General features: G+C 39.3%; 1 protein-coding gene across 3 annotated transcripts in view; it reads right to left on the bottom strand.

Annotated features, from left to right (window-relative positions):
- Window positions 1-21,994, bottom strand: part of FZD6 (frizzled class receptor 6) — a 29,491-nt gene extending 7,497 nt beyond the window's left edge. The window contains exons 1-3 of one of the 3 annotated variants that reach the window (XM_037803388.1): window positions 21,865-21,994; window positions 20,296-20,633; window positions 1,789-1,985 (exon numbers count right to left, since the gene is read on the bottom strand). In XM_037803388.1, the coding sequence (XP_037659316.1) occupies window positions 1,789-1,985; window positions 20,296-20,472 (374 nt within the window). In that variant the 5' untranslated portion in view covers window positions 20,473-20,633; window positions 21,865-21,994. Of the gene's footprint in view, window positions 1-1,788; window positions 1,986-20,295; window positions 20,634-21,035; window positions 21,265-21,864 lie in introns of those variants that run through there. The other 2 variants (XM_037803389.1, XM_037803390.1) reach the window with 2 other exon arrangements.
- Window positions 21,995-25,338: the final 3,344 nt, after the last annotated feature.

Below are 25,338 nucleotides of genomic sequence, written 5' to 3'. Positions count from 1 at the left end.
ACCACAACCTCCTATACTTACAGTTGGCTTATTAAAAAATTTTCACGCTGCCTTTTTTTTAAAAAAAACTTCACTGGAATCTCCTCTACCTTGTCTCAATACATTACTCCTTCCCTTTTTTCATTTCACTCCTCATCCACGTAGACTTCCACAGTCTATATTTTAGTAATGCCCTTCTTGTTACCCTTACCTTTCTTGCAGCTCCTTTTGTCTTTTCACTGAATCCATCTGCGAAAACCCAACCACAGATGAACCCAACTACTGCTGGAGGTTTCAATAGGTCAGATGAGATCCCTTACAAGTTCAAGATCACCTGACTTACCTAAAATGTTACAAAGCCCCTCCAGTCTACTTACACACCCACTTTCTATAATATCACTCCACTCAAACTTGCATTCCTCCTCCCCAGACTCTCAACAGATGACCTTGGCTCTTACAACTTCACAATGAAAATAGAAACCATCAGATAGGAATTTTTGCAACAACCTTTACCAAATACACAAACCTACCTACATTCACAGCCATCCTCAGAAAACTTCTATTGATTATCCTTCTGCCCGATATATGCTTGTCTCTTTCTTGTAATCTCCTAGCAGTTCTTAAAAACAGTCAGTTCTTTTCCATTAAAAAACAAAATCTCCCTGACCTTCCCCTTCTGGCTACACACCTCTCTTCTCTGTTTTATAGCCAAGTTTCCTGAGAATTAGCCAAATATCTTGCTTAATTTCCCACTCACTTCTTCACCCACTGCAATCTGCCCTCTGCCTTGACCACTCTACTGAAATAGTACAAGCTAATGTTCTTATCAACTGACAGCACCTGACACTTTCTCTGCCTTGAATAACTTTTTCCCTTCTGGACCCAGATCTCCCATTCTCCCTAGGAGTTCTGTTGTGACCATGTGACTGACGTCTTGCCTACAGGAATGTGAATGGAAAAGACATGATACTTCCAGTCTGAGGCAGTTAAGAAAAGATACAAGTTCTCCACATTCTCTCTTTCCCATTCGCATGGCTGTCAGAGTTGCAAGATAAAAACAGTCTGGATTGCTAAAGTGAACTGCCTAGGGGAGCCACCCAACCTTCTTCAGGCTGTGACATGAACATCATGCTCTTCATAGGAGCCAGTATGATCATCCTACTCTCCCCTAATCTCTATCTTAAAATACTTCAAGAGCTTCACACTGCTCTTAGCATAAAAACGTGCAATATAGGGAGGGCCCTTAGTGGCCTGGCTGCTGTTTCTATCTCCTTCCTTCTCTTGCACCACACTTTCTTACTCGCATCACTCCAGCCACAATGACCTTTTAATTCCCTGAATATGCCATGCTCCCTCCTGCCGTAGGGTCTCTGAACAAGCTATTTCCTCTGCCTAAAATGCTCTTCCCTGCCCTCACTGCCTAGTAACCCCTGCCTTAACCTTCATACTTTAAAGCTCTTAGGGAAACCTTCCTTTACTTCCCAGTTTAGGTTGAATGCACCATCACATGTCTTCACAGAACTACATACTTCTTCATGCAGCTATCACAACTGTAATTTTGCATTTATTTGTATAATACTTTGATTACTATCTGTCCCTCTCCCTGCACTGTAAGTTCCCTGAGAGCAAGAACCATGTCAGTTTTTACTCATCGTGTCTCCAAAACTTATCACTATAGTGTCTGGCAAATAACAAGTGTGCAATAAACATTTGTTGAATTAATTAATGAAAGCCTATCACTAACATTTTGGAGAGTTGACATCAATAATAATATACTATCAATAGCTTTCAGTCAAAAACACAATTTACCTGTCACATTCAAGTTCCTCCGGCCACCGGATACCAAAAGTGTCAATTAATTTTTTGCAATCAGAATATACTTTCTCACAAAATTTACGACAGAGTGGAATCACCTGAATTTGCTCTGGGCAGGTTGGTACAAAAGCTTTGCAAAGGAAAGTTTCAATATTTGGTGAACATTCCAGATTTGCAAGAGGAAGAAAAAGCTATTAAGAAAAACAGCAAGAGAAGGTTAGAAAACATTTTAATAACAAATGAAATTAATTCATTTACTGTTTAAAGTATATTTTTCCACTGACATTCCAAAAGAATCTTTAAATTTCCTCTCTCCATACAAGCACATTTTGAAGAAGTAATTTTGTTTAGTCTGTTAGAATTATGAACTCTTCATACACAATGGAATGGTATTATTTTATCCAATCATACATTTCTCAAGAAGATATGTGTGCAGTTTGGATGCATTATGTCCCCCAAAACGCCATGTTCTTTAATGCAATCTTGTAAGGGAAGATGTGTTAGTGTAGATTAGGTTGGAACCTATTGATTGTTTCCATGGAGATGTAACTCAATCAACTGTGGGCAAGACATTTGATTGGATAATTTCCATGGAGGTGTTACCCCATCCATTCAGGGTAGGTCTTAATTAAATCACTGGAGCCATATAAAAGAGCTAACAAACAGAAGGAACTCAGTGCTGCAGCTCAGAGAGACATTTTGAAGACAGCCATTGAAAGCTGATGCTGACATTTTGGAGAACGCCATTTTGAAACACAACCTGGGAACAAGCATACGCCAGCCTTGTGCCTTCTCAGCTGACAGGTTTTCTGGATGCCAATGGCCTTTCCCCAGTGAAGGTACCCTATTGTTGATGCCTTACCTTGGACACTTTATGGCCTTATGACTGTAACTTTGTAACCAAATAACCCCCAATTATAAAAGCCAATCCATTTCTGGTGTTTTGCAAAATGGCAGCATTAACAAACCAGAACAGTTTGTTAAGCAGAAAGTGACTTTAGAGTCTGACAGTCTGACTTTGGCTCAATTGTTACTAGCTGTGTAACTTTGGACAAGTTACTTAACTTCTTTGTGCCTTAGTTTCTATAGCTGTAAAATGGGGATAACAACAGTACCTGCTTCACAAGCATTGTGAAGACTGAATTAATAAACATTAAGCACTCAGAACAGTGTCTGGCATACAGTAAGCACTCAATAAATGTTATTGTGATAATTACACTTCAGAGAGTTCTGACAGGTTCTAGATAAACATGGTAGATTGACTCCATATGTTGATCTCCATACCCTCTCCCTTAACCCCCTAACTAAAATGACAATAAACAAGCAAATAAATGTACCAACCCATTAGGATAAAGTGAGCATAAGAGACTACAATAGCATGTCAGCGTTTTCCAAAGAACAAACACAAAACAAAGCAACAGAAAAGAAACTCCGAACTTTGACAGAGTTGTGATAAGTGACCTAACAGGAGTGTGGGGATGGATTACAAAGCAGGACTGAAGGGTTTCAGATAAGAACAAGCTAATTTGCCCTGACAAATCTAAAAGTCTCAGTGCTTTGAGGTACCAAATAGCATAAAAGGCTAAAGTAGGAGAAATGTTTGCCGATCAATTCCTCTATATGTCCTCCCCCACCCACCCTGCCTCAACACTCCTTTCAACAAAACAACCAGGGTTGTTTTCCTTGAGAAACGAGCTAGAGCTACTCTGCAGTTGGGCTATCAGGCACAAAGCAGGGCAGAGTGCAATGCAGAGTGAAGAGAGGGAGACTTAATAACAGTTGTCTACTAAAATGTGGAGACCTCAGCTTTCTTTTATTGCTCTGTTCCCAAAAGACTGGCAGATAGGCATATACCCACCATCCTCAATCTTTGATAAAACTCAAGAACCTCAGGGAAAATATCACTACACAATGAATGAAAAAGCTCATCTACCTCACCTTACTATGAAGCCCACCAGTAAGAAGTCCCATTAGTGCAGCGCTTTTCAGTGACCCACAGCAATATACAGAGACAGCCAAGGATCATCTGACAGTTAAAGCCTCCAATATGAAAGAGTCCAAAACAAGCACACAGATAAAAGGAAATCTAAAGGAAACAGAGATGCAGGAAACGGAAGAAAACAAAACAAAATTCACAAAACAACAAAAAGCTTAATATCTTAAATCTGAAAAGCTACTGCATCCAGAACAAATAATAGGATTCTATGAAAAATTAAAATGATAGTGGAAATAAAACACTTCATAGAAGGATTAAGGGAAGAAATGGACAATCAGAGAGACAGTTCTCTCCATCAGAGGATCAGTCCAAGCATCTAACACTTGACTAAAAAAGTTCCAGAAAGAAAGAATAGGTAAAATGTGGATGAAAAGGTGGGTGATAATCAAATAAAAAATATAAGAACATTTTTCAGAACTGAAGGATACTTTCTCCAAATTGAGAGGGCTGGCATCACACTGCAATCACAGTATTAAACCATTTCTGGGTTAATACTTCTGGTCAATTAACTGTCTCTTACAGCAATCTCTCACATTCTCCTCTCTTCTCAACCCCCAATTCTACACCCTGTCCTCCCAATTGATGACCACATTTTAGTTCACTGAGAAAATAAAAACAATGATAAGATAATTTCCTCATTCTCTCACCAAATGTACCAATCTACCTGCAGCTTATCCACATTCTCTACCTTCCCTATTGCAATGAATAAACAGCTTAAACTCCTAATCAATCTAACTCTCCATTTGTACAATGGATTCCTGCCCACTTGGTAAGTCAAAGACTCCTCTTCTGCAATTTTCTCCTATTATTGTGATATCCCCCCCCCCATGCTACAGTGATTCTCCCATCATACAAACTTGCTATATTATCTCCCATCATAAAAACAACAGTATCTTTCCATGACTCGGCATTCCCATCTAGCTTTGCTTTTTTTGTTGTTGTTGTTCCTTTATATAGAAAAAACTCTTCAAAATAGTTGGTCTGTATTCACATTATCCAATTATCCAATTCCTCTCTTTCCATTCCCTCTTGAACCAACTGTCCAATCAGGTTTTGTCCCTATACTTCAACAAAACTGCTAGTCAGAGTCATCAATAAATTCCATATTGTCAAATTCAATGGTCAATCTGAGTCCTTATCCTACTCAACTCTTAACAACATGTGACATAGCAGATCCTGCCCTCCTCCTGAGACACTTGGTGTCTTGGGAGCTAATTTTCCTGGGTTTCTGCTAATTTCACTGGCTGTTCCTTTTTCAGATCCTCTTCTATTTCCCAATTCTAAATAATAAGGTGCTCCAAAGCTCAGTCCTCAGACTTCTTCTATCTCTACACTCACTCCTCAGTGGAAATTAATCTAATCCCATATTATGAAATACCAACTATAAACAAAGGACTCCCAAATTTATATCTCTAGCCTCCACCTCTCCTCTGACCTCTAGATTTGAGTCCAGAGTCTTTCTGTCTCCTTGGCTGCTTCACTTAGTTGTCAACAGGCATCTCAAAACCAAAATGTCCAAAAAAACAACTCAATCCCACTGCATCCCTAATCCCCAAACACTCCCTTGGTCTTCCCCATCTCAGTCAATGGCACCATCATTTCCCAAGTTGCTCAGGCCAAGAATCTTAAGAGTCATTCTTTTCTCTTTCTCTCACTCTGTATCCAGTCCACCAGGTAAATCCTGTTGGCTCTTGTTCCAGTTTGCTAAAGCTGCCATTATGCAAAATACCAGAAATGGATTGGCTTTTATAAAGGGTGTTTATTAGGTCACAGATTCACAGTTCCAAGGCCATACATAAAAGTGTCCAAACTAAGACATCAACATGAGGATAACTTCACTGAAGAAACACTGATGGCATCCAGGACACCTCTGTTAGCCGGAAAGGCATGTAGCTAGCGCCTGCTGGTCCTACACTCCTGGATTCTGGTTTCATAACGGCTTTCTCCAAAATGTTTCTGGGCTTCTGTCTCTCTTAGCTTCTCTCTCTCAGCTCCTGTGCATCTAAGCATCTGGGGCTCCTCTCTTAGCTTCTCTGGGGCAAACTCTGGGCTTCATCTCTTAGTTTAACATCCCCAAGCATCTTGGTCTGTGTCAGCTCTTAGCTTTTTCAGGGGGCAAACTCTGGATTACAGCTCTTAGCTTCTCTCCAAAATCTCTCTCTCAGCTTCTCTAAGCTCCTTGTTTCTGTGAGCTCTCTTAAAGGACTCCAATGATCTAATTACGATCCACCTGGAATGGATGGGGGTCACATCTCCATGGAAATAATTTAATCAATGGTCTCACCCACAGTTGGGTGAGTCACATCTCCGTGGAAACAATCAAAAGGTTCCACCCAACAAGATTGGATTAAAAGATCATGGCTCTTCTGGGATCCGTAACAGTTTCAAACCAGCACAGCTCTCCCTTCAAATTATTCAAAATTGGGCCACTTCTCACCCTTACTACCCAATCTCAGCCACTGTATCTCTCACCTAAACTACTGGAATAGCCTCCTGACAGGTCTCACTGCTTCCAACTTGTTCATTTTACAGTTAATTCTCCATACCAATCCATCCTTCCACCAATGTGATTCTTTAAAATTTAAGTTTGTCCTTGTTCAAAAGCCTTAAATGTAATAAATTCCAAAGTCCTTACCAAGTCCTACGAGGCCTTAAATATCCTGGTCCCTGGCTACCTTTCCAGTTTCATTTTCTACCACTCTGTCTCTTATTCACTCCACTGCAGCCAAACTGTCCTTTTTGCTTCTCCTTAAACATTCCATGTATGTTTCTGCCTCAGAATCTTTGCATTTGCTGTTCCCTTCACCTAGAGCACTCTTCCCTCGTTAGTCACATGCCTTGCATCTTCATTCATTTGGGTCTTTGCTCAACTGTCACCTCAGAGAGGCATTCCTGCCAAACATATTTAAAAAATTATCCTGTCATTTCTGTCCCATTACTCTGCTCTGAATTCTTCACAGCCCTTATCACTACCTGACATTTCATACAAACTAGTTTATTTCTTAATTTCTGTCTTCACCACTGGAATGTAAATTCCATGAGTGCAGGGTCTTTGTCTACTTGTTCACTGCTTTATCACCAGTATAAGAACAATGTCTGCTACAGTGATTTCTCTTTAAATCTTTACTGAAAAAATGACTATCCAAAATAATGAATGCAGCATATCAAGATAAAGAGATCAAAAATGTATGCAGATTGGGAAAAAAAAAAAAAACACAACAGGTCATTTACAAAGGAGCTAAATTCTGAGTACTTGATAATTTATTCAGATGCTATAAGACAAGAAGAAATGACTCTAAAATCCTAAAGGAAAATTATTTTCAAGCTAGAATTCTATACCCAGCCAAACAATTAATTAAGAGTAATGGTAAAATGATGACATTATGGTCACGTAAAGATTCAAAAATTTGAGATTTAAAGTAATCTTTCTTAGGAAGCAACTAGAGGATGTTGAATTCTTGAAATATATGAATATATGAATAAAGTAGGGAGGAAAATATGGGCCTCAGGAATTAGTTGATCTAACACTGGAGAATGACAAGAGGTCTCAGTTAGGTACCTAGTCCAGAAAGCAATCAGAGCATATTTGCCAGAAAAATGAAGGGCTGAAGGAGAAAGGTCTCCAGGTAACAGGAATAAGAAACTGGAACTGACAGATAATATATTTTGAGCATATGGAAAAACTGCTGCTAGGTGTCTGGCAAGTCTATTGGGACATCTAAAAAAGTTAGCCAAAGGTACAAAGAAAATGGGGAACAATCCAATTACTGCATTAACTTTGGTGGGGGGGGGGATGGTGGAGTAAGAGAAATAAATCATAGGAAAAAATAAACGGGTACTGCCTAAAATTCTAAAATTGATGAATCATAAATAACAGAGAAAGCCTATTAGTTAGAATATGGCCTATATAGCAGAAAAATCACTGAAGATTTCAAAGTGGCTGCCTCTGGGGGGCAGGACTGGAGTGAGGTGGAGCAGGGTGTGCAGAGACTGTTTTCTGTTAAAGGCCATTTAGTAATGAGGGTTTATCTTTATAGCTTTATTCAGGTATAACCGATATACAATAACCTAGATGTGCAATATGCACAGTTGGTAAGTTTTGAAATCATTATTACAACCAAGGTAATGAATATACCCATCACTACTAAGTTTCCTCTTGCCCTGTTATAGTTACTCTTCCCAACCCCTCCTTTCCCTCGGTAACCCTCCTACCCCTGGCAACCACTGGTTTGCTTTCAGTCAGCAAAGAGTGGCATTTTCTAGAACTTTATATAAATGGACTCATACAGCCTGTACTTTTTTTTTGTCTAGCTTCTTTCACTCAGCATCATCTTGAGATTCATCCACATTGTTGCCTGTATCAATAGTTCACTCCTTTTAACTTCTGAGTAGTTTTCCATTGTTTGACTAAACCATAATTTATTTATGCATCTGTTCATGGATACTTGGGTTATTTCCAATATTTGGTTATTATAAATAAAGGTACAATGAACATTCCTGAACAGGTCTTTGTATAGACATATGTTGTAATTTCCCTTGGGTAAATACTTAGGAATGCAAGTTCAAGAAACTATGAACCTTTTTTCCAAAGTGCAAGTATCCTGGGTACCATTATCAGAAACCAAACCTTAAGATGAAGACTACTAACCTGTCTCAACTGCAGACAATGAAATGATGACTCTGAGAGGTTGAGCATGCATCTTGTGGAGAGTCACACAGCTAGCAACTGGCAGAACTAGGATATGAACCTGGTTTGGTGGTACGTCTCTTCAGTATGTCCTCTTTAACCCTTACAATATGCTACCACCCAGATATCCCTGAAAATTACTCTTCCTTAAAGCACCATGACAGACAAAAATGTCAACAAGGATGAAGGGAAGAACAGATTTTATATATACAGACACACACACATATACATACAACTGGGAATTTTCTGAATTAATTCCATTTGAAAAAAATAAATGTTCACAGGCCACATAATCAAAGAATATAAAATCACTCAGAGATGGAAGAAGATGGCAGCATAAAGAGGAGTGGAAGTTCGTCCCCCCGGAGCAACTAATAAACAACCAGGAACAACTAGTAAGTGATATGGAATAACTGTTGGGGGACAAGCGTGACTGTCCACACACTGTGCACCAACCTGGACTGGGAGAATTGCCTGAGATCGCAGTGTGGAATCTGTGAGTAGAAATTGCAGATCTGAGCTGGAAGCCCCCTCCTCCACAGCAGCCCGAATGGCAAAACCTTGCTGTGACTCTAAGAGAGTGTGATAGAGAGCAGCACTCTCTGAACAAGCGAATATACCTCAGTCCAGCTCCAACTGGAGCTCCAACTGTGACACAGACAAGGGTAGAGACAGCAGAGTCAGAGAGACAAAGAACCTATTTATATGGAAATGAAAATTCCCCTCCTATTCAGAACCAGACCCCAGAGCCTGGGGGAAAACAGCCATGGGTCACACCTCCTTACACCAGTCGGGAGTGACAGGCTGACAGGTGCCACCTGCTGGGCAGGTTAGGAAAAGCACAGCAGCTTGAGGCCTCACAGGGTGTGTCAATCCTCTAAGACACACCCTCAGGGAAACTGGATACTGAATATTTCTTTCTTCTGGGACCTGAGCCTGTTCTGGTCTGGTAAAACCTGATTGGGGTAACCAAGGAAATCAGATGCCCAGACAACAGAAAACTACAACCTACATTAAGAAAAATTAAGTTATGGCTCAGTCAAAGGAACAAACTTACACCTCAATTGGGATACAGGAATTTAAACAACTAATGCTAAATCAATTCAAAAAGTTTACAGTATCAATCTAGCAATCAGTCCCAGAGAGAATAATCAGCAGAAATAAGTCTAGAAGAATGCCAGTGAAATGCTATCCACTTATCAGCTTGTAAAGCTGATATCAGAAGTATCTACCCATCCTTTTCACATAATTCAGAAAAGGCAGGCATGACATGACTTTAGGTATATTTGGATCTCTCTCACTATCCCAAAAGTCAATGCCTTTATCCAGAAAATGTAGACAACTAAGGTACTTAATATATCCATCATCTAGTGGTAAACTGTTACGTAGTGGAAATGGAACTTGGTCATTTTGGAAATTTTAACTCGCTGTGTGTATTCCCCAGATTGTACTATTATTCTTCCTACCAGCAGAATTCATACCCCCATGCAGAGCTTTCTCTCCAAATGTTGTATAATTTAGTTTCAGTGATGGTCACTAGCAACTTGGTGTTTCCTTTCCTCGAGTACATCTAGAAAATGATATCATCTGAAATTAAATTGCCTTAATTAGCCTATCCTAGGAATTCTATTATGGAAAGAGATGAAGAAAAGTCTGTATGTTTGAATCCAGGTTGTATGTATTAATCTTTCATATATCACTAACAGCATACTATAAAAATTCAGGATTTCCCATTGAGAGGGCACTATTTGGAATCCACTATAGCAGATCCATTTAACTGTTAAGAAGACAATGCCTCTTAACAGTTACTCTTACCTCTGATTTCTTCTATTTCCTCTCTCACTTGGCTACCAAGATTCTCCTCAAAACAGAAATATTATCATGTCAAAGCATTTGCTTAAAAACTTTTCATGGTCTCAATCTTTTTTTCCAGGAGTACACTTCTCTTGCCATGCTATAGTAAACCTTTTATTGTCTGATTCAAACCTACAACAGAAACTTAAACTCTTGTTCCTTTTTATTCCACCCTCGGCTTTGCATATCTAAGCTCCATTCTGAAATTTAAACTTTGAATTACTCGTAATACACTGCCTGGGACATGCTTTTTCGTAACTTCCCTGACTTTGGATACACTCTTTCTTCTGCCTGGAATGTCCCTGTACCCTTTCTCTAACACTTCCCTTCCCATCCTTTAAGAGTCAGCTCTGATTTCTTTATGAAGAATAACTGAAGCTCTCTGCAAGTAGAATTAATCCCTCTTCCATCTATACTCCCATAACATTTTTGGCAAAGGTTTATGATGGCATTTCATGTCTTTTTTTTTTTAAACCTAAGATTTTGAGCTCCAAGTACAATTTATTTGATGCAAACATAATTTTAAAACTTTGAGAAGCAGTGACTATGTCTAATTTTTCTCTGCAAATCTGGGGTGTTCAATAGACATGCATTCAATGAATAGACGAAATCTCTACCATTTATTATTTGTTTTATGTTAATTAAGCAAATATTTATGAAACACATGCTCTGCACCAGTATCTGTTCTACATGGAGAAATACATATGAGCTGCTTCCCCTTATCCTCCAAAGAATTGAAGATTTGCGTCTTCCTTGAAGATTCTTACCTGTGTTCCTTAGGTCTCTAGGTCATGGGTGATGCCAACAACCTTGGAACTTAGTAAAATAAGTGACCTATCCTGGAATTGAACTAGCAGTAGGCACCTCATTTGGACAGTGCTCAAAACAATTACAGTGACAGTGTTTCCATAAATAAGGTGTGCATGCATGAACTTTATGAAATGGTGATCTAAGTTACCTTCTGAACTCAAGGAGAATTGCTTGAATGGATAACATTTTGAGGGTAACACTAACCATGGAAAATTGGACCCCAGCCATTGAAGATTGTGTGCTGTTCCACCTATTACATTTCACCTCACACTATAATTTAGTCTTGCCCTTTGCAGGATCTCCAAATACCATGCAAACATTACATTTATGACAACAGAAACTGCAGCTAACTGTCTCCAAACACTTGTCTCATAGATCCTTCCACGTACAGAGAAAAAATATTTTTACAAACCAGATACCTTTGGACTGACTACAAAGACCTGATCACAGCTCCCTTGTCATTTTTCTCTTTTTGAGAAATAAAACTTTAAACAACTTTTGAATTAAAAAAAAAAAAAAAAGTTTACGGAAGACATGGCAAAAGAGATGAAGGCTGTAAAGAAAACACTGGGCGTATATCAGGTAGAAATCGAAAGTTCAAAAAAAACAACTGGCAGAATCTATGGAAATGAAAGGCACAACACAAGACAAAAGACACAATGGAGACATACAATAGCAGGTTACAAGAGGCAGAAGAAAACAATCAGTAAGTGGAGAACAAGACACCTGAAAGCGTACACACAAAAGAACAGATAGGGAAAAGAATGAAAAAATACGAGCAATGTCTCAGGGAATTGAATGACAACATGAAATGCAGGAATGTATGTGCCATGGATGTCCCAGAAGGAAAAGAGAAGGGAAAGGGGGCAGAAGCAACAACAGAAGAAATGATCAATGAAAATTTCCCATCTCTTATGAAAGACATAAAATTACAGATCCAAGAAGCAGTGTACACCAAACAGAATAGATCTGAATAGGTCTATGCTAAGGCACTTAATAATCAGATTATCAAACATCAAAGACAAAGAGAGAATCCTGAAAGCAGCAAGAGAAAAGCGACCCATTACATACAAAGGAAGCTTGATAGAACTTGTGCGGATTTCTCTGCAGAAACCATGAAGGCAAGAAAGAAGTGGTGTGATATATTTAAGATATTGAAAGGGAAAAACCACTAACCAAGAATCCTATATCCAGCAAAACTGTCCTTCAACTATGAGGGAGAGTTTAAAATATTCTCTGACAAACAGACAATGAGAGAGTCTGTGAACAAGATACCTGTGCTACAGAAAATACTACAGGGAGCACTACAGACAGATAAGAAAAGGAAGGAGTGAGAGATATGGAACACAATTTTGGGTGATGGTAGCACAGCAATGTAAGTACACTGAACAAAGATGACTGTGAATATGGTTGAAAGAGGAAGGTTAGGAGCATGTGGAACACCAGAAGGAAAGAGGAAAGATAAAGGCTGGGACTGGATAACTCACTGAAACCTAGAGTGCTCAACAATTGTGATAAAATGCACAAATATGTTTTTATATGAGGGAGAACAAATGAATGTCAGCCTTGCAAGGTGTTAAAAATAGGGTGTTATTCAGGAAAAATACAATCAATGCAAACTAGAGACTATAGTTAACAGAAACACTGTATTATGCTTCATTTAATGTAACAAAGGCAATATACCAAAGTTAAATGCCTATAAGAGAGGGACATGAGAGAAGGATATGGGACTCTTGGCATTGGTAATGTTGTTTGGCTCTTTTATTCTACTTTAGCATAATTCTGTCTTTCCTTTCGTTGCTTTTTAGCTGTCATGTTTTTTTTTCTTCTTTCTTTTTCTTTTCCTTTTGTCTATCTTACTTGAGTCTTCCTCTTCCTTTGTGGAAGAAATGGAGATGTCCTTATATAGATAGTGGTGATGGTGGTGAATACATAAATACATGATTATACAGGGAACCATCAATTCTTTACTTAGGACAGAAAGTATGGTGGGTGAACAAAATCATCTTAAAAAAAATGGGTTGATGAAGAAACCTTGAGAGCACTATATTGAGTGAAATAAGTCAGACTCATAAGGACAAATATTGCACAGTCTCACTGATATGAATTATAATATGTAAACTCATAGACATGAATTATAAGTTAGCAGAATACAGAATGAGGCTAAAGAAGGGGGAGCAGTTGCTTATTATGAGTAGAATGTTCAACTAGGTTGAACTTAAGTGTTTGGAAATGGACAGAGGTGGGCAGCAGGTTATTGTGAGAATAACTAACAGTGCTGAATGGTGTGTGAATGTGGTAGAAAGGGGAAGCTTAGAGTCACGTATGTCACCAGAAGGAAAGTTGGAGGATAAAAGATGGGAATGTATAAAACAGTGAATCTTGTGGAGGACAATATCTGTGATTAACTGTACAAATATTAGAAATCTCTTTCATGAACTAGAACACATGTATGACACTATAACCAGAAGTTAATAATAGAGGGGTATATAAGGGGAAAAATATACCTATCGCAAACTATGTACTACAGTTAGTAGTATTTTAACATTCTTTCATCAACAATAACAAATGTACTATAGCAATACTATGAGTCAATAATGGAGGGGGGGTGGTTAGGGATATGGGAGGAGTTGAGTTTTCTTTTTTTGTCTTTATCTCTTTTCTGGAATAATGAAAATGTTCTAAAAATGAAAAAAAAATTGTGGTGATGGATGCACAGGTGTATGATGGTACTGTGGGCAGTTGATTGTATACTTTAGATCTTTGGATAATTGTATGGTATGTGAACAATCTCAATAAAATTAAATTAAAATTAAAAAAAAAAAATGGCACCAAAAAGGAAGCCAACTTCTAGTCATGGTGATGAAAACTGAGAGGAAGTGAAGTCTAAAGAGTGATTGGAAAAAAAGCGATCTCAGGTCTAACAACTTATTAAGCATCTAAAGGAATGCTTCAGAGCAAATGGTATCAAAGTGCTGCAAACTTTGCCACTAATTTTCATGAAATGTGACTATGCCAGCTTTCATGTATTATGTCCCCCAAAACACCATTATCTTTGATACAGTCTTGTGTGGGCAGACGTATTAGTGTTGACTAGATTGTAATTCTTTGATTGAGTGTTTCACCATGGAGATGCAACCCACCCAACTGTAGGTGATACCTCTGATTACATCATTTCCATGGGGGTATGGCCCTGCCCATTCATCTTGGGCTTTGATTAATTTAGTAGAGCACTATATAAGCTCAGACAGAAGGGCAAGCTTGCTACAGCCAAGAGGGACACTTTGAAGAATGCACAGGAGCTGAGAGAGGAGCTGCAGCTTACAGAGACATTTTGGAGATGGCCTTTGAAAGCAGACTTTTGCTCCGGAGATGCTAAGAGAGGGCAAACGCCCCAAGAGCAACTGAGAATGACAGTTTGAAGAGGAGCTGCAGCTAAGAAAGGACAAAACGCCCCAAGAGCAACATTTTGAAGAATGCACAGGAGTTGAGAGTAGAGCCGGAACACAACCCAGGATCAGCAGATGCCAGCCATGTGCCTTCCCGGCTAACAGAGGTTTTTGGACACCATTGACCATTCCTTCAGTGAAGGTACCCTACTGTTGGACACTTTATGGCCTTAAGACAGACTGTAACTGTGTAACCAAATAAAACCCCTTTATAAAAGCCAATCCAATTCTGGTATTTTGCTTAATGGCAGCATTCGCGAACTGGAACATCGACTAATTTCAGGCAAGTCAGCTTCTTTTGCAAATGAAATGCACTTAATGGATGCAGAATTTCTGTTTGAGGTGATGAAAGTTTGGGTAATAAATGATGGTGATACCGCAATATTGTGAATGTAATTAATTTCACTGAATTGTATACCTGAAAGTGGTTGAGTTGGGAAATTCTGAGTTGTATGTATGTTATTACAATAAAAAGTTAAAAACAAAAAAAGGGAAAGCAGTTCTTGGATTACAGGAATACAAGCAAAGATGAAAAAGCAGTAATACGCATATTTCTGCAATGGAAAACTTGTTTTTGTAAAATTTCTTGACAGAGCACTAAATATTTAAAATTATTTCTCCAAAAGGCCTTTCCTTTGGAAATTAGACAAATATACATGTTAAGTGGCTGGTACTACAAAAAAATCTGTCTAGTGAAGAATCAATGAAATTTTTAATTTAAAACTTGTAACATGAAAAACTGAAACTATGGGAAAGTCACACATTCAGTTGCATATTTAACAAACATTAATGAACTAGCACAAGATAAATGTACAAACTAGGGGAATACAGCTTAACTGTCTGCATGCTACATTCTCAAGGAAAGGAAATTTATCACAACTTAGCTTCTCATGGTTGAAAGAACCATGTTTCTTCACAGACAGACTCTTCTGAGGGCATGACTGATAATACCACTGGCCATGAAATATCAAGAAATGGCCCTGTAGAAACCATATATCAGCAGAGTCTAGTAGAGAAACACTGTCCTCTCTATTCACATACAAGTCAACCTTTATTCTGATACCCAGAAGTAGGAGTCAAGGTACTGCTACTGCAACACATCACAAAGGAAGGTAAGCCTGTGGTTTCTACTTTTAAAACACAAGAGTTGACACTAGAGACACAACTGATTTGGAAAACTTTTCAGTGTTTATTTCATTTTTTATATGACTCAAAATCTTCCTTGAAGAAGAACTACAGCTATTTTCAGATATTTTTCCCTTAAAAAAAAAAAGTTCATCACACTAAACATTTTCTTTCCTTGCATGTGCGGTTTCCAGGGTAGAGGGTTAGAAGGAAAGGTGTTCCACTGGACTCTTCAAACAGCAGAAAATCAACAGGTCTACAAACCACTGCCTAAAGGAAGTAGATTTTTTTTTCTTAAAAGTTTGTTTATACAGTTTTTCTCCATCCCTTTATTTTCAATTAACAGAGACATTTTAGTAGTATATGTTAAGTGGTAGAAAGGAAAGAGTGTTTTGGCTCACTTTCCTTTAGACCTTTTAAAAGGGGAAGGACCACATGCTGTTCCAAACACAATACATGACTTTACTTTTGCCTAGATCTCAATGAAGGCAATTCAAAAAGAAAAATAGCATATTCCTGTTTCCTTTTTCCCTAGATCAGTCTCAGCTTCTTCTGGATGAAATCAGTGTCTCAAGGGACGTCAGTCTCACAATTTGAGAAACAATGCTTTAGATATGAAACAAAAAGGAACACAATGGAAAACCTGCAGCCATTTGTTTTCCATTTGTGAGAGTTAGACTATACAACATCCTTTTCATTACAAGCCAAGTTGCTATTCAGAATTGTAAGTTAACTCTTTGTAAAACAAACAACTTCTTCAAGTATAGATAACAAAACAAGCAAAAATCTGAAGCCTTTTATTTCTAGCAAGTTCTAAAACAAAATTTCAGTGTATCTAAAGAAGCAGGGTAGTCTGGTCAGATCTTTTTGATTTATAATAAAGAAATTTTATACAGAAAATAAATGACATAACTCAGGTGGAGATGCAATATTAATGAGAATGCACAATAACATTTATTCCTTATTAGGTGCTAAACTATCCTCAACAACACTTTCAAGTACTTAAAACCCAGGGTCAGCAAACTATAGCCCACAGGCCAAAATCTGGCCCACCACCTGTTTTGTAAAGTTTTATTGGAACAGCCACACTCATTCATTTACATATTGTCTTTGGCTGCTTTGGGCTACAACTGTTAAGTTGAACAGCTGCAACAGAGACTCTATGACTTACAAAGCTGAGAAAATTTACTGTTTAGCCCTTTACAGAAAAAGTTTGCCAATTCCTGCTCTGAACCACTGTGCCTCAAACTTGAAAGTTCATAAGAAACACCTGGACAGCTTGTTAAAACAGTTTCCTGGGCCTTATTTCCAAAGATCAAGATTTCAGTAGGTTGGAGTGGGGTCCATGAACTTCCATTTCGAACAAGCTCACAAGTCTATGAGCTAAACTTTGAGGACCACTGCTCTAGAGCATCTCATATTATCACAGACCAGCAATGACTGCAATGCCTAAATTCTATAGAACAGGCTATCCTTCAAACAAAATGAAAACTGAGGCATAAAAGAGGAGTGAGATAGATCTCTTAAATTCTTGGCAGCTAAGAAAGTACACATGGTTGCCATAATAATCAGATAATTCTCCAGCCCCTCATCCTAACACTAATTTAGTGAACAGTAGGAAATTCAATAGGGACAAGCAGGAGCCAAAGGCAGTTGGACCGAAGGTTTGTAAAGCCCAATTGGTTCTTTAGAGAAGCTACAAAATATATTTTGAGCAATAGCCACGGTATATGCAGCTATGATTTAGTACTTGACTGGACTATAAACTTAAGTACTAAAGTACGATTTAAAAAAATTCTGACAAAAAAAGCCTAACACATATTTTATGATCCCAAATGGTCCAAACATCATAAATATAAATTGTTTTAACAGTAAAATTCTTTAAATTTTATTTAAAGAATCCAAAGAATCTTTTGGATTTAATAAAAGATTTATTAAATCTTTTGGATTTAATAAAAGAACCAAAGATCTTTTATTAAAGAATCTTTTATTTAAAGAATCCAAAAGAGGATGATATGTAAGTCACCTAAAAATATTAGGATGCCTTACTTTCATGTGGACACTAATGAAGGGAGAGGTAGAAGGTGAAGATTTGGGGGGTGGGGGGGATTCTTTCTTTGCCGATTTGTTGAGACAAGACAGGAACCACCACCTTTCTCTTTACTCAGTCTTTACTGAGCATCTATTGTACAGCAAGGAAAGCACAATTCTTTGGAACAAAAAATTATATAGAGGGATTAAAAAATTATTTTGCCCTTCCATTTTCCTTTCTGTCCCTTTCTCCTTCTGACGACTTAGATTAATGCTGGTAATAAATGACTGCTTACTGGCTTCTTTTAAATCCCCAAACCTAATGAAGTTTGATTTATAGACTAAAACTTTTAATTAATAAAGGTTATGAGAATGTTTAGCAAATGAAGAAGATAAATAATAAAGAGATTGATAATGTTCACAGTCAAATAAAGGAGGTAAGAACAAAAATGCCTTCCTGGTACATCTAGACCCAAACCTGGGAAAGAAGCTAGGTAAATAAAAATAATTTTTTTAAGTCAGAAATAATTGGTCTCTTCCCTATCTTTAAATGGTAGTCTATCATAAGAAATTCAAATCTAAATGATCTGAATTTATAAGGTCACTGATAGCACTGAAATTTAAAATATATGTAGCTACTGCACAGAAAACCAATTTTTAAAAATTCATAATTTTAAGAACACTATAAGACGAATTATAAAACAAATCATGAGAGAAAATGTGAATGAATGAAATAATTATTCCTTGAAGATATTTTCACTACATACTTTATTTTAATCAGACTAAAACATCAAAATGGTTCTGATTAATCAGTGAAAGTCTCCTGGTATCATTTGTTCAGTGTTCAAAATGACACCTTGCATTGATTTGAAAAACCACTGAAAGAATACATTGGTATAATCTGTAATATCCCTTAAAAGTACATCTACTCAGTATTTAAAAGCTCTCCTTTTCTAGACGTTAAGTAGTCAATGAGGTAGTCAGACAACTATTCAAATACACAACGGTGGAAGACTTTCAAAGAGGCAAAACCAAATCTAGTTTTTAAAATAATGCTTATATTAAATTTGTAGGCATTTAGTTTTCATCGCTTAGCAACAATATGAAAGGAAAAAAGCCTCTACCACCCTTGGACAGTTTTTCCGGAGAAAAACTACAAAAACAATGCATTTGTCTTCTTTCCTTCACAGGACTTGTCAACTTCACAGATCTGTATGAGAGGGCAAGTACCTGTTTCTACAGGTAGCTCTTTCTTCCCACACCTACCTAGCATCTACATTACCTCTAAACCAGCGGGCAGGTAACTGAAGCACCTAAGGCAATCAGTGTCATTCTGTACCTCCCCTGATATATAGTTTATTTTAACAGTATCTTATAAATGTAACAGTGACTTTTTAAAATATAATCTTAAAACTGTAAGCAAGCAGGAATGTAACCTTCAAAGCTGGAAGCAGGCTATAATGGAAGCTCTTATTCTCTCAAAGGAGCAATCTGTAAAGTCTGAAGCAGTATGTAAATGTAAAGTCTGCACCCAGATTTGAATAAGCATTCACCTTTGGTCCCCAGACCTCCCAGATATGAATAAAGCCTTTTCACCCAGCTCCCTAAACACCTGGAGACACCTTTCCCAGGTGTCACCTAGTTCCTAAAGAAAACAGAAAATAACTAAATTACTGAAGTTCTCCAAACCTGTTACATGTTAACCAAAACAATTAACTCCCTTTGTTTCTTAATGGGTTTAGCCAATTAAAGAATAATTTAACAGGGAATGCCCAAATCTCCCAGATATACTTAAGCCTTTCATCTATCACTCTTGTTACTTGTTAATTAAATGATTTACTCTCTTTGTTTCTGGGTATAAAAACCAATTGAAGAAAACACTTCAGGGATGCAGATTTGGGAAAGCTTCCCCCCCTGTCCTCCCACCAGTGTAAATAAACCATCTTTTCCCCTTCAGCCTGGGTTCGTGTGACTTCTATTGGCGGTGCTGAGGGAGGAACCCAGATTTGGGAAGTGCCCCTTCTACATAAAGAATACGTAACTATGCTTAAAAAACAAAGTCACTTTTTAGAAAGACACCATCCACAGCCTCCAAAGTCTTCCAGTATTTTATCTGCTTCAGAAAAACTGTGCCAAGTGAACACTATAACTACTTGTAAGAAAATATGTAAATTTCTTCAGGTTTAATCAAGGCAACATAAGATTATGTGTTCAATGGATTAGAAAAAAATCAGAATTCACATTTCTAGAGGAACTACCAGATTAAATTCAGGAAAGCAAAATATCTGCCAAGTGCGAGATATTTTGAAATCAGTCATAGCTATACTTCATTGTAAACAAATCCTATCTTAAGCAAATCCACTAAACAGGGCCCCAAATGTACACAAAACATAAATTAGCAGGGGATTTCATTTTCAAAAGAATTTATTCTAAATATGACTTATACACAACTTGAAGAAATCTCTTGCTGTGTTAAAAAAAAAAGTCACACCTATAGTTTATTTCAGAACACAAACTAGTTTTCTATAAAAGTATGAAGAACTACTCACCTTCATTTCCATTGCAGCAGTATCCTGGTCATAATGACCCATCAGATTAGGAAAAACTGTCATATTGTAGGCCATTTTCATACATCTGGGAACAGCAACTGGTTCACAGGTGAAGAGACTGTGCCCTCTTACGACCGGTAGCAAAATATGTGTCACCAGAAAAAAAAGTACTTCCATTTTCTTCAAATTCCCAATTTTACCACATGGCTTGGATCAATAATCACTGTTTTCATCCACAGCAGAGTTCCATCCAAATATAAAATGTCCAAATTCCTCATTCCATTATTTTACCATTTTGAAGGAAGCTGTTTTCCTGAAAATGGGTTCTGGGTCAATTACTGTAAAAACAACCAAGAGGGTGTATCAGTAACATTTGTCATAAGCTAAAATACGACATCAAAGGGCAGAGTTAAAATTTTTATACTAGGTTAACACTGGAAAGACAGTGGAAAATTCCATCCTACCGAGATGCTCTTCCACCCGCCTTGACACAGAATTATCATTTGCTGAGGAAGTCTCATCTCTAAAGAACCCATGATAGGTTTGTGCTGTGCTATATGAAACACTGGGTAAAAGGGGGCATAAAATGAGGAAGAAGGAGAAATAGGAATGCTGGGGGTAAGGAATAAGTTAAAAAGGATTAACAGAATCATAAACTCTAAGGGCCCCTGTTGGAAATCATATTAGGAACAAGAAAACTGATGCCCAGAGAAATTCCTTAAGCCCCACATAATTCTTACACTCTTTAAAGACCCCCCAAAAGCCAGTTTTTGTGGCTGTCTTCTGGAAATAAACTTCCTGTTTTTCAAAAGGGAGACTTCTAAGATTCCTTCTGCGGAGGAGCCAAACTGTAGTTTTTATAGGTTCGGGGTGTAGGAACCGCGCCGAAAGAGGAAATGAGCAATTTTGTCCCGGGAAGGCGAGGGTGTCGCCTGAGGGAAGAGGGCTGTGGGCCCCCGAATCACGAATAATGGCCCCCTTTCCCCAACACACACACACACACACACACACACACACACACACCACACCACACCACACACACCACACACACACACACACACACCACACCACACACACCACACACACACACACACGTGCCGGGCCCCCGAATCACGAATAATGGCCCCCTTTCCCCAACACACACACACACACACACACACACACACACACACACACACACACACACGCCCCGTTTTCCGGCGCCGGGCAGAGTAACTCGTCCACACCCGCGCACCTGCCCCGGCCTGAGGGCCAGCGGCGTCCTGACCCTTCACCCACCCAGCACCGCCGGGACTCCGCAGCGCCTCAGGAGCTAGCGCCAACTTTCCGAGGAAACTTCGGCGCGTGCGAACTGTGCCGCCGGCGCTTCCCAGACACCTGCGGCTCCGAGCGCTCCGCCCGCCCGCCCAGCCGCTCCACTCCCGACGCTGCCCGCTCCCCACCCCCGGTCTGCCCCGCACCTCCCCAACCTGGCCGCGGCCCCCAGCCCGCCCCGCATTTCTCAGGCCCGGCCGCCCCAAGCCCGCCTGGTCGCCGCCGCCCCCCCAGTCTGGGCCGAAGGAATCTCACCTCGAGCAGCAGTCGAAGGCCGCTTTCCCTTCCCGCCCCCTCCAGGCTACGGTCTCTCGGCGGCGTTCGACGGCTCCCTTGCGGGTTCGGAACCGAGCTGCGGTCGGAGCCCCACCGGGCGTGAGCTGAGCGATCCCGCGAGACTGCGCTGCCAGGTCCCGCGGGCAGGTTCGGGCTCGCGCCGGCAGCAGCGGGACTCTTTCTCCGCTCTGGCCCCGCCCGGCTACGCCCGACCCGCCAGACTTTGCAGCCGGTGTGGGCGGGGCGTGGGTGAATGGTGTCGCAGGTGCGGGGGTCTGGCTGTGGGACCCGGAAGTCCCCTCCACCTTGCTCTCTGTTACTGTACCTAAAGCATAGGGCCGCGCCTTATCTCGCTATCCGAGAGTTCGGAGATAGGCTAAATGGGATTGAAACCCTTGGTGATCCTCAAAATGAAGCACGCTTTAGAAGAGCCACACTGCCCAGCTTCATTCCGGTTTTAAGGAGCCGAGAGTTCTTTCACAGGGCCGCTTTGTTCTGTAAAGTCAATTGCCCAAGTGACCTGAGTTGGAAAGTGGAGACAAACTTACCTTTCTGGATAAATGTCCTAAAAAGCTCTTTTAAATTTGGGGAGTCTGGTCACTAACTTGAAGCACAGGTGGCAGTGGGATTCCAGCCCTGGCAGGCCCTACAGGTTTATTTTGGCAAAACCGTAATATGAAATTGAACTACTTGAAAAGTCATCCTAGTTTTTAGTGCCAACTCTGCCACACATCATCTCAGAGAAGTCACCTGAGCTTTCCAGTCTTAGTTTCTTCACAGTAATAGAAATGATGATAGTTGTAATGATAGTTAATGTTTATGTAGTACTGTCTGTAAACCAGGACGGTGCTAAGTGCTTTACATGCATTTACACCTAATCTGCAAGACATTCCCAGAGGTAGACAGAATTGTGTGAGAAGCAAATGAACATATGGGAGCACTTTAAAAAAATGCAGAGTGAGATTTAATTGGAGACTATTCTTATCAGGTAAACGGTCCTGCATCAGAAAACAAATGCCAGGCTTCATGAAGTACCTTGGAAAAAAGTCACTGCTGAATACCCACAGAAACCTACAAAACATCAAAATGGGGAAAGGCTTGAATTTAGAGAGGGAATTTCCTCCCCAGTTTTACTAAAACCTTAGGACTGATATTGGGGGATAGCACATGATGAAGAAATAGTAACATCATTAAGAGTTGGACAATTTATTTCAAGTTTCTATGTAGGAAGAATGTTTCTTCCCAAGTCTTTCAAACTTAATGAACCCTTCTGTGGATAGGCTTAAGGATCAGAAGCAGGCAATGACATTTTTAAGAGATACTTTTCACATGCAGATGAGCAAATGTAACAGGATTTGAAGGAAAGGATGGCATAAATTGATTTATATTGAAATAAAGACTGATTTATACTGAAATATAACTCTCACCTGAGTTATATTTAATTACATAGCGAGCAGTGATGAGCTACAATGATTTTTGTCAGGGTTAACTTAGAGAGTTTAGGTGATTCTCTATATAATCACCTTTTTTCTTTTATTTTTTGTCCATTTAAAATAGACTTTACTTTTTAGAGAAGTTTTATGCTTATAGAAAATAAGCATAAAAATACCAAGTTCCCAAATGTGCCCCTACCTCCTCCCCAGTTTACTCTATTATTAACATCTTGCATTAGTGTGGTACATTTGTTACAATTGATAAACCAATACATTATTATTAACTGAAATCCATAGTTTACAATAGGATTCACTCCTTATATTGTACAATTCTATGGGTTTTGACAAATTCATAATGTATTTATCTTCCTTTACAGTATCATACAGAATAGTTTTACCACTCTAAAAAATCCCCTGTGCTCCACCTATTCATCCCTCTGCCCGAACCTTGAGTCCCTGGCAACCACTGATCTTTTTATTGTCTCAGTATTTTTACCTTTTACAGAAGGTGACATAGTTGGAATCACTTATAGTATAGCCTTTTCAGACTGGCTTCTTTCACTTAGCAATATTCATTTAAGGTTCCTCCATGTCTTTTCATCATTTCTTTTTATTGTTGATAATGATCTGTTATTCAATGTAAAAAGTTCATCCCATGGCATGAGATTAAGAGCACAAACTTTGGAGTTCAAAATCCCTGGGTATGAAGCTTAACTCTGACACTTACTAGCTGAGTGACCTTGAGCAAGTTACTCAACCTATCTGTGCCTTAGTTTCCTCATCTGTAAAACATGGATAACTATCTGACAATGGTAGTTTGAACCGTTTTCCTTCTCTTTCATTTCCTTTTGCTCCTCTGTGCTGATACTAGGAGATAGTGGTGACCAAAAATAGAAAAAGCAGACTCTTATTTGAATGGTCCTTACTCTTTTTTTTCTCTCTAACTGTAATTAACTCATTCAGGAGGTTGAGGCAAAAGTGGAGGTACAGAAATAAACTACTTCTGGAGGTGGGCAAGATGGACTCATTCTATAGACTCACCACTATATGATTCAGTTTTCATCCCTGGTGGGCTGTGAGGACTGCAGGGGAAAGACCCCAATTGGTGAGTGGATTGCAGTGGACATAGTGGTGCTAGTGCCAACCTTCAAACCAGTGTGGAGTTCCAAACTGCCTTTCTTGCTTTCTCTGATGCCCCCCTTACAAATGCCCCCAAATTTGGGGGCTATATGTGCAAGCCCATCCCACACACATGCCTCATCTCAGATCACTGTTTTATTTGTTCCATTAATTTGGCATTTATTGAGTATCTTGTACATGACAGATAGATACCATGTTAAGCAATGGGAATAGAAAGGCCAATAAGATCAGTTCCAGCTGTCAAGGAGCTCACAGTACAATGGGGAGGAAAGACAAGCAAATAATGCAGCCCGATAAATGCTACAATAGAGGTAACTGCTAGGAGAACATGAGGGGTAGGAGTGGCATATAACATAGGTTGTTACAGGGCTGGAGTGAGGGCTCTTTATGATATTCAGGACTAAAATTGCTCAAAGCCCTATTAATGTAGGAGACTGGAGCCAGGATCATTGCTTAAAGCCAAGAGTGAGAGCAGGTATGGGGCTTTTATTAAGGGATTTGGCAGTTCCAGTACCTCTCTCTCAGCTGTCCAAGAGCTGCTCCCCCTTGTACCATGGGGTGTGGAGGAACATAATGCAAGTGGGTAAACCAGAAGGGCATTCACTGAGCTTGGGCCATGCCAACGACCTCTAGACGGAAACAATATTGAAATTTTTTTTTTTATTTTCTTCTTTTAAAGACAGATAAATAGTGCCTGATTGTATTGGCCAGTCAGGAAGGGTAGTAGAAGGTGGAGAGGCTCACCACCAGAGGCACATCGCTGAGAGTGAGAACAATTCAAGTCCTAAATGATCAGTAAAAGAGGAATTACCAACGGGCACACTGGTCTGAACATCTGTGCAGGAATTCCAGGGGCTCAAATACAAAAAGACTTCCAGAG

This window comes from Choloepus didactylus, chromosome 14 (genome assembly GCF_015220235.1).
Source record: "Choloepus didactylus isolate mChoDid1 chromosome 14, mChoDid1.pri, whole genome shotgun sequence".
In the NCBI taxonomy this organism is placed as follows: domain Eukaryota; kingdom Metazoa; phylum Chordata; class Mammalia; order Pilosa; family Megalonychidae; genus Choloepus; species Choloepus didactylus.
This window is presented reverse-complemented; position numbering and strand designations above follow the sequence as displayed.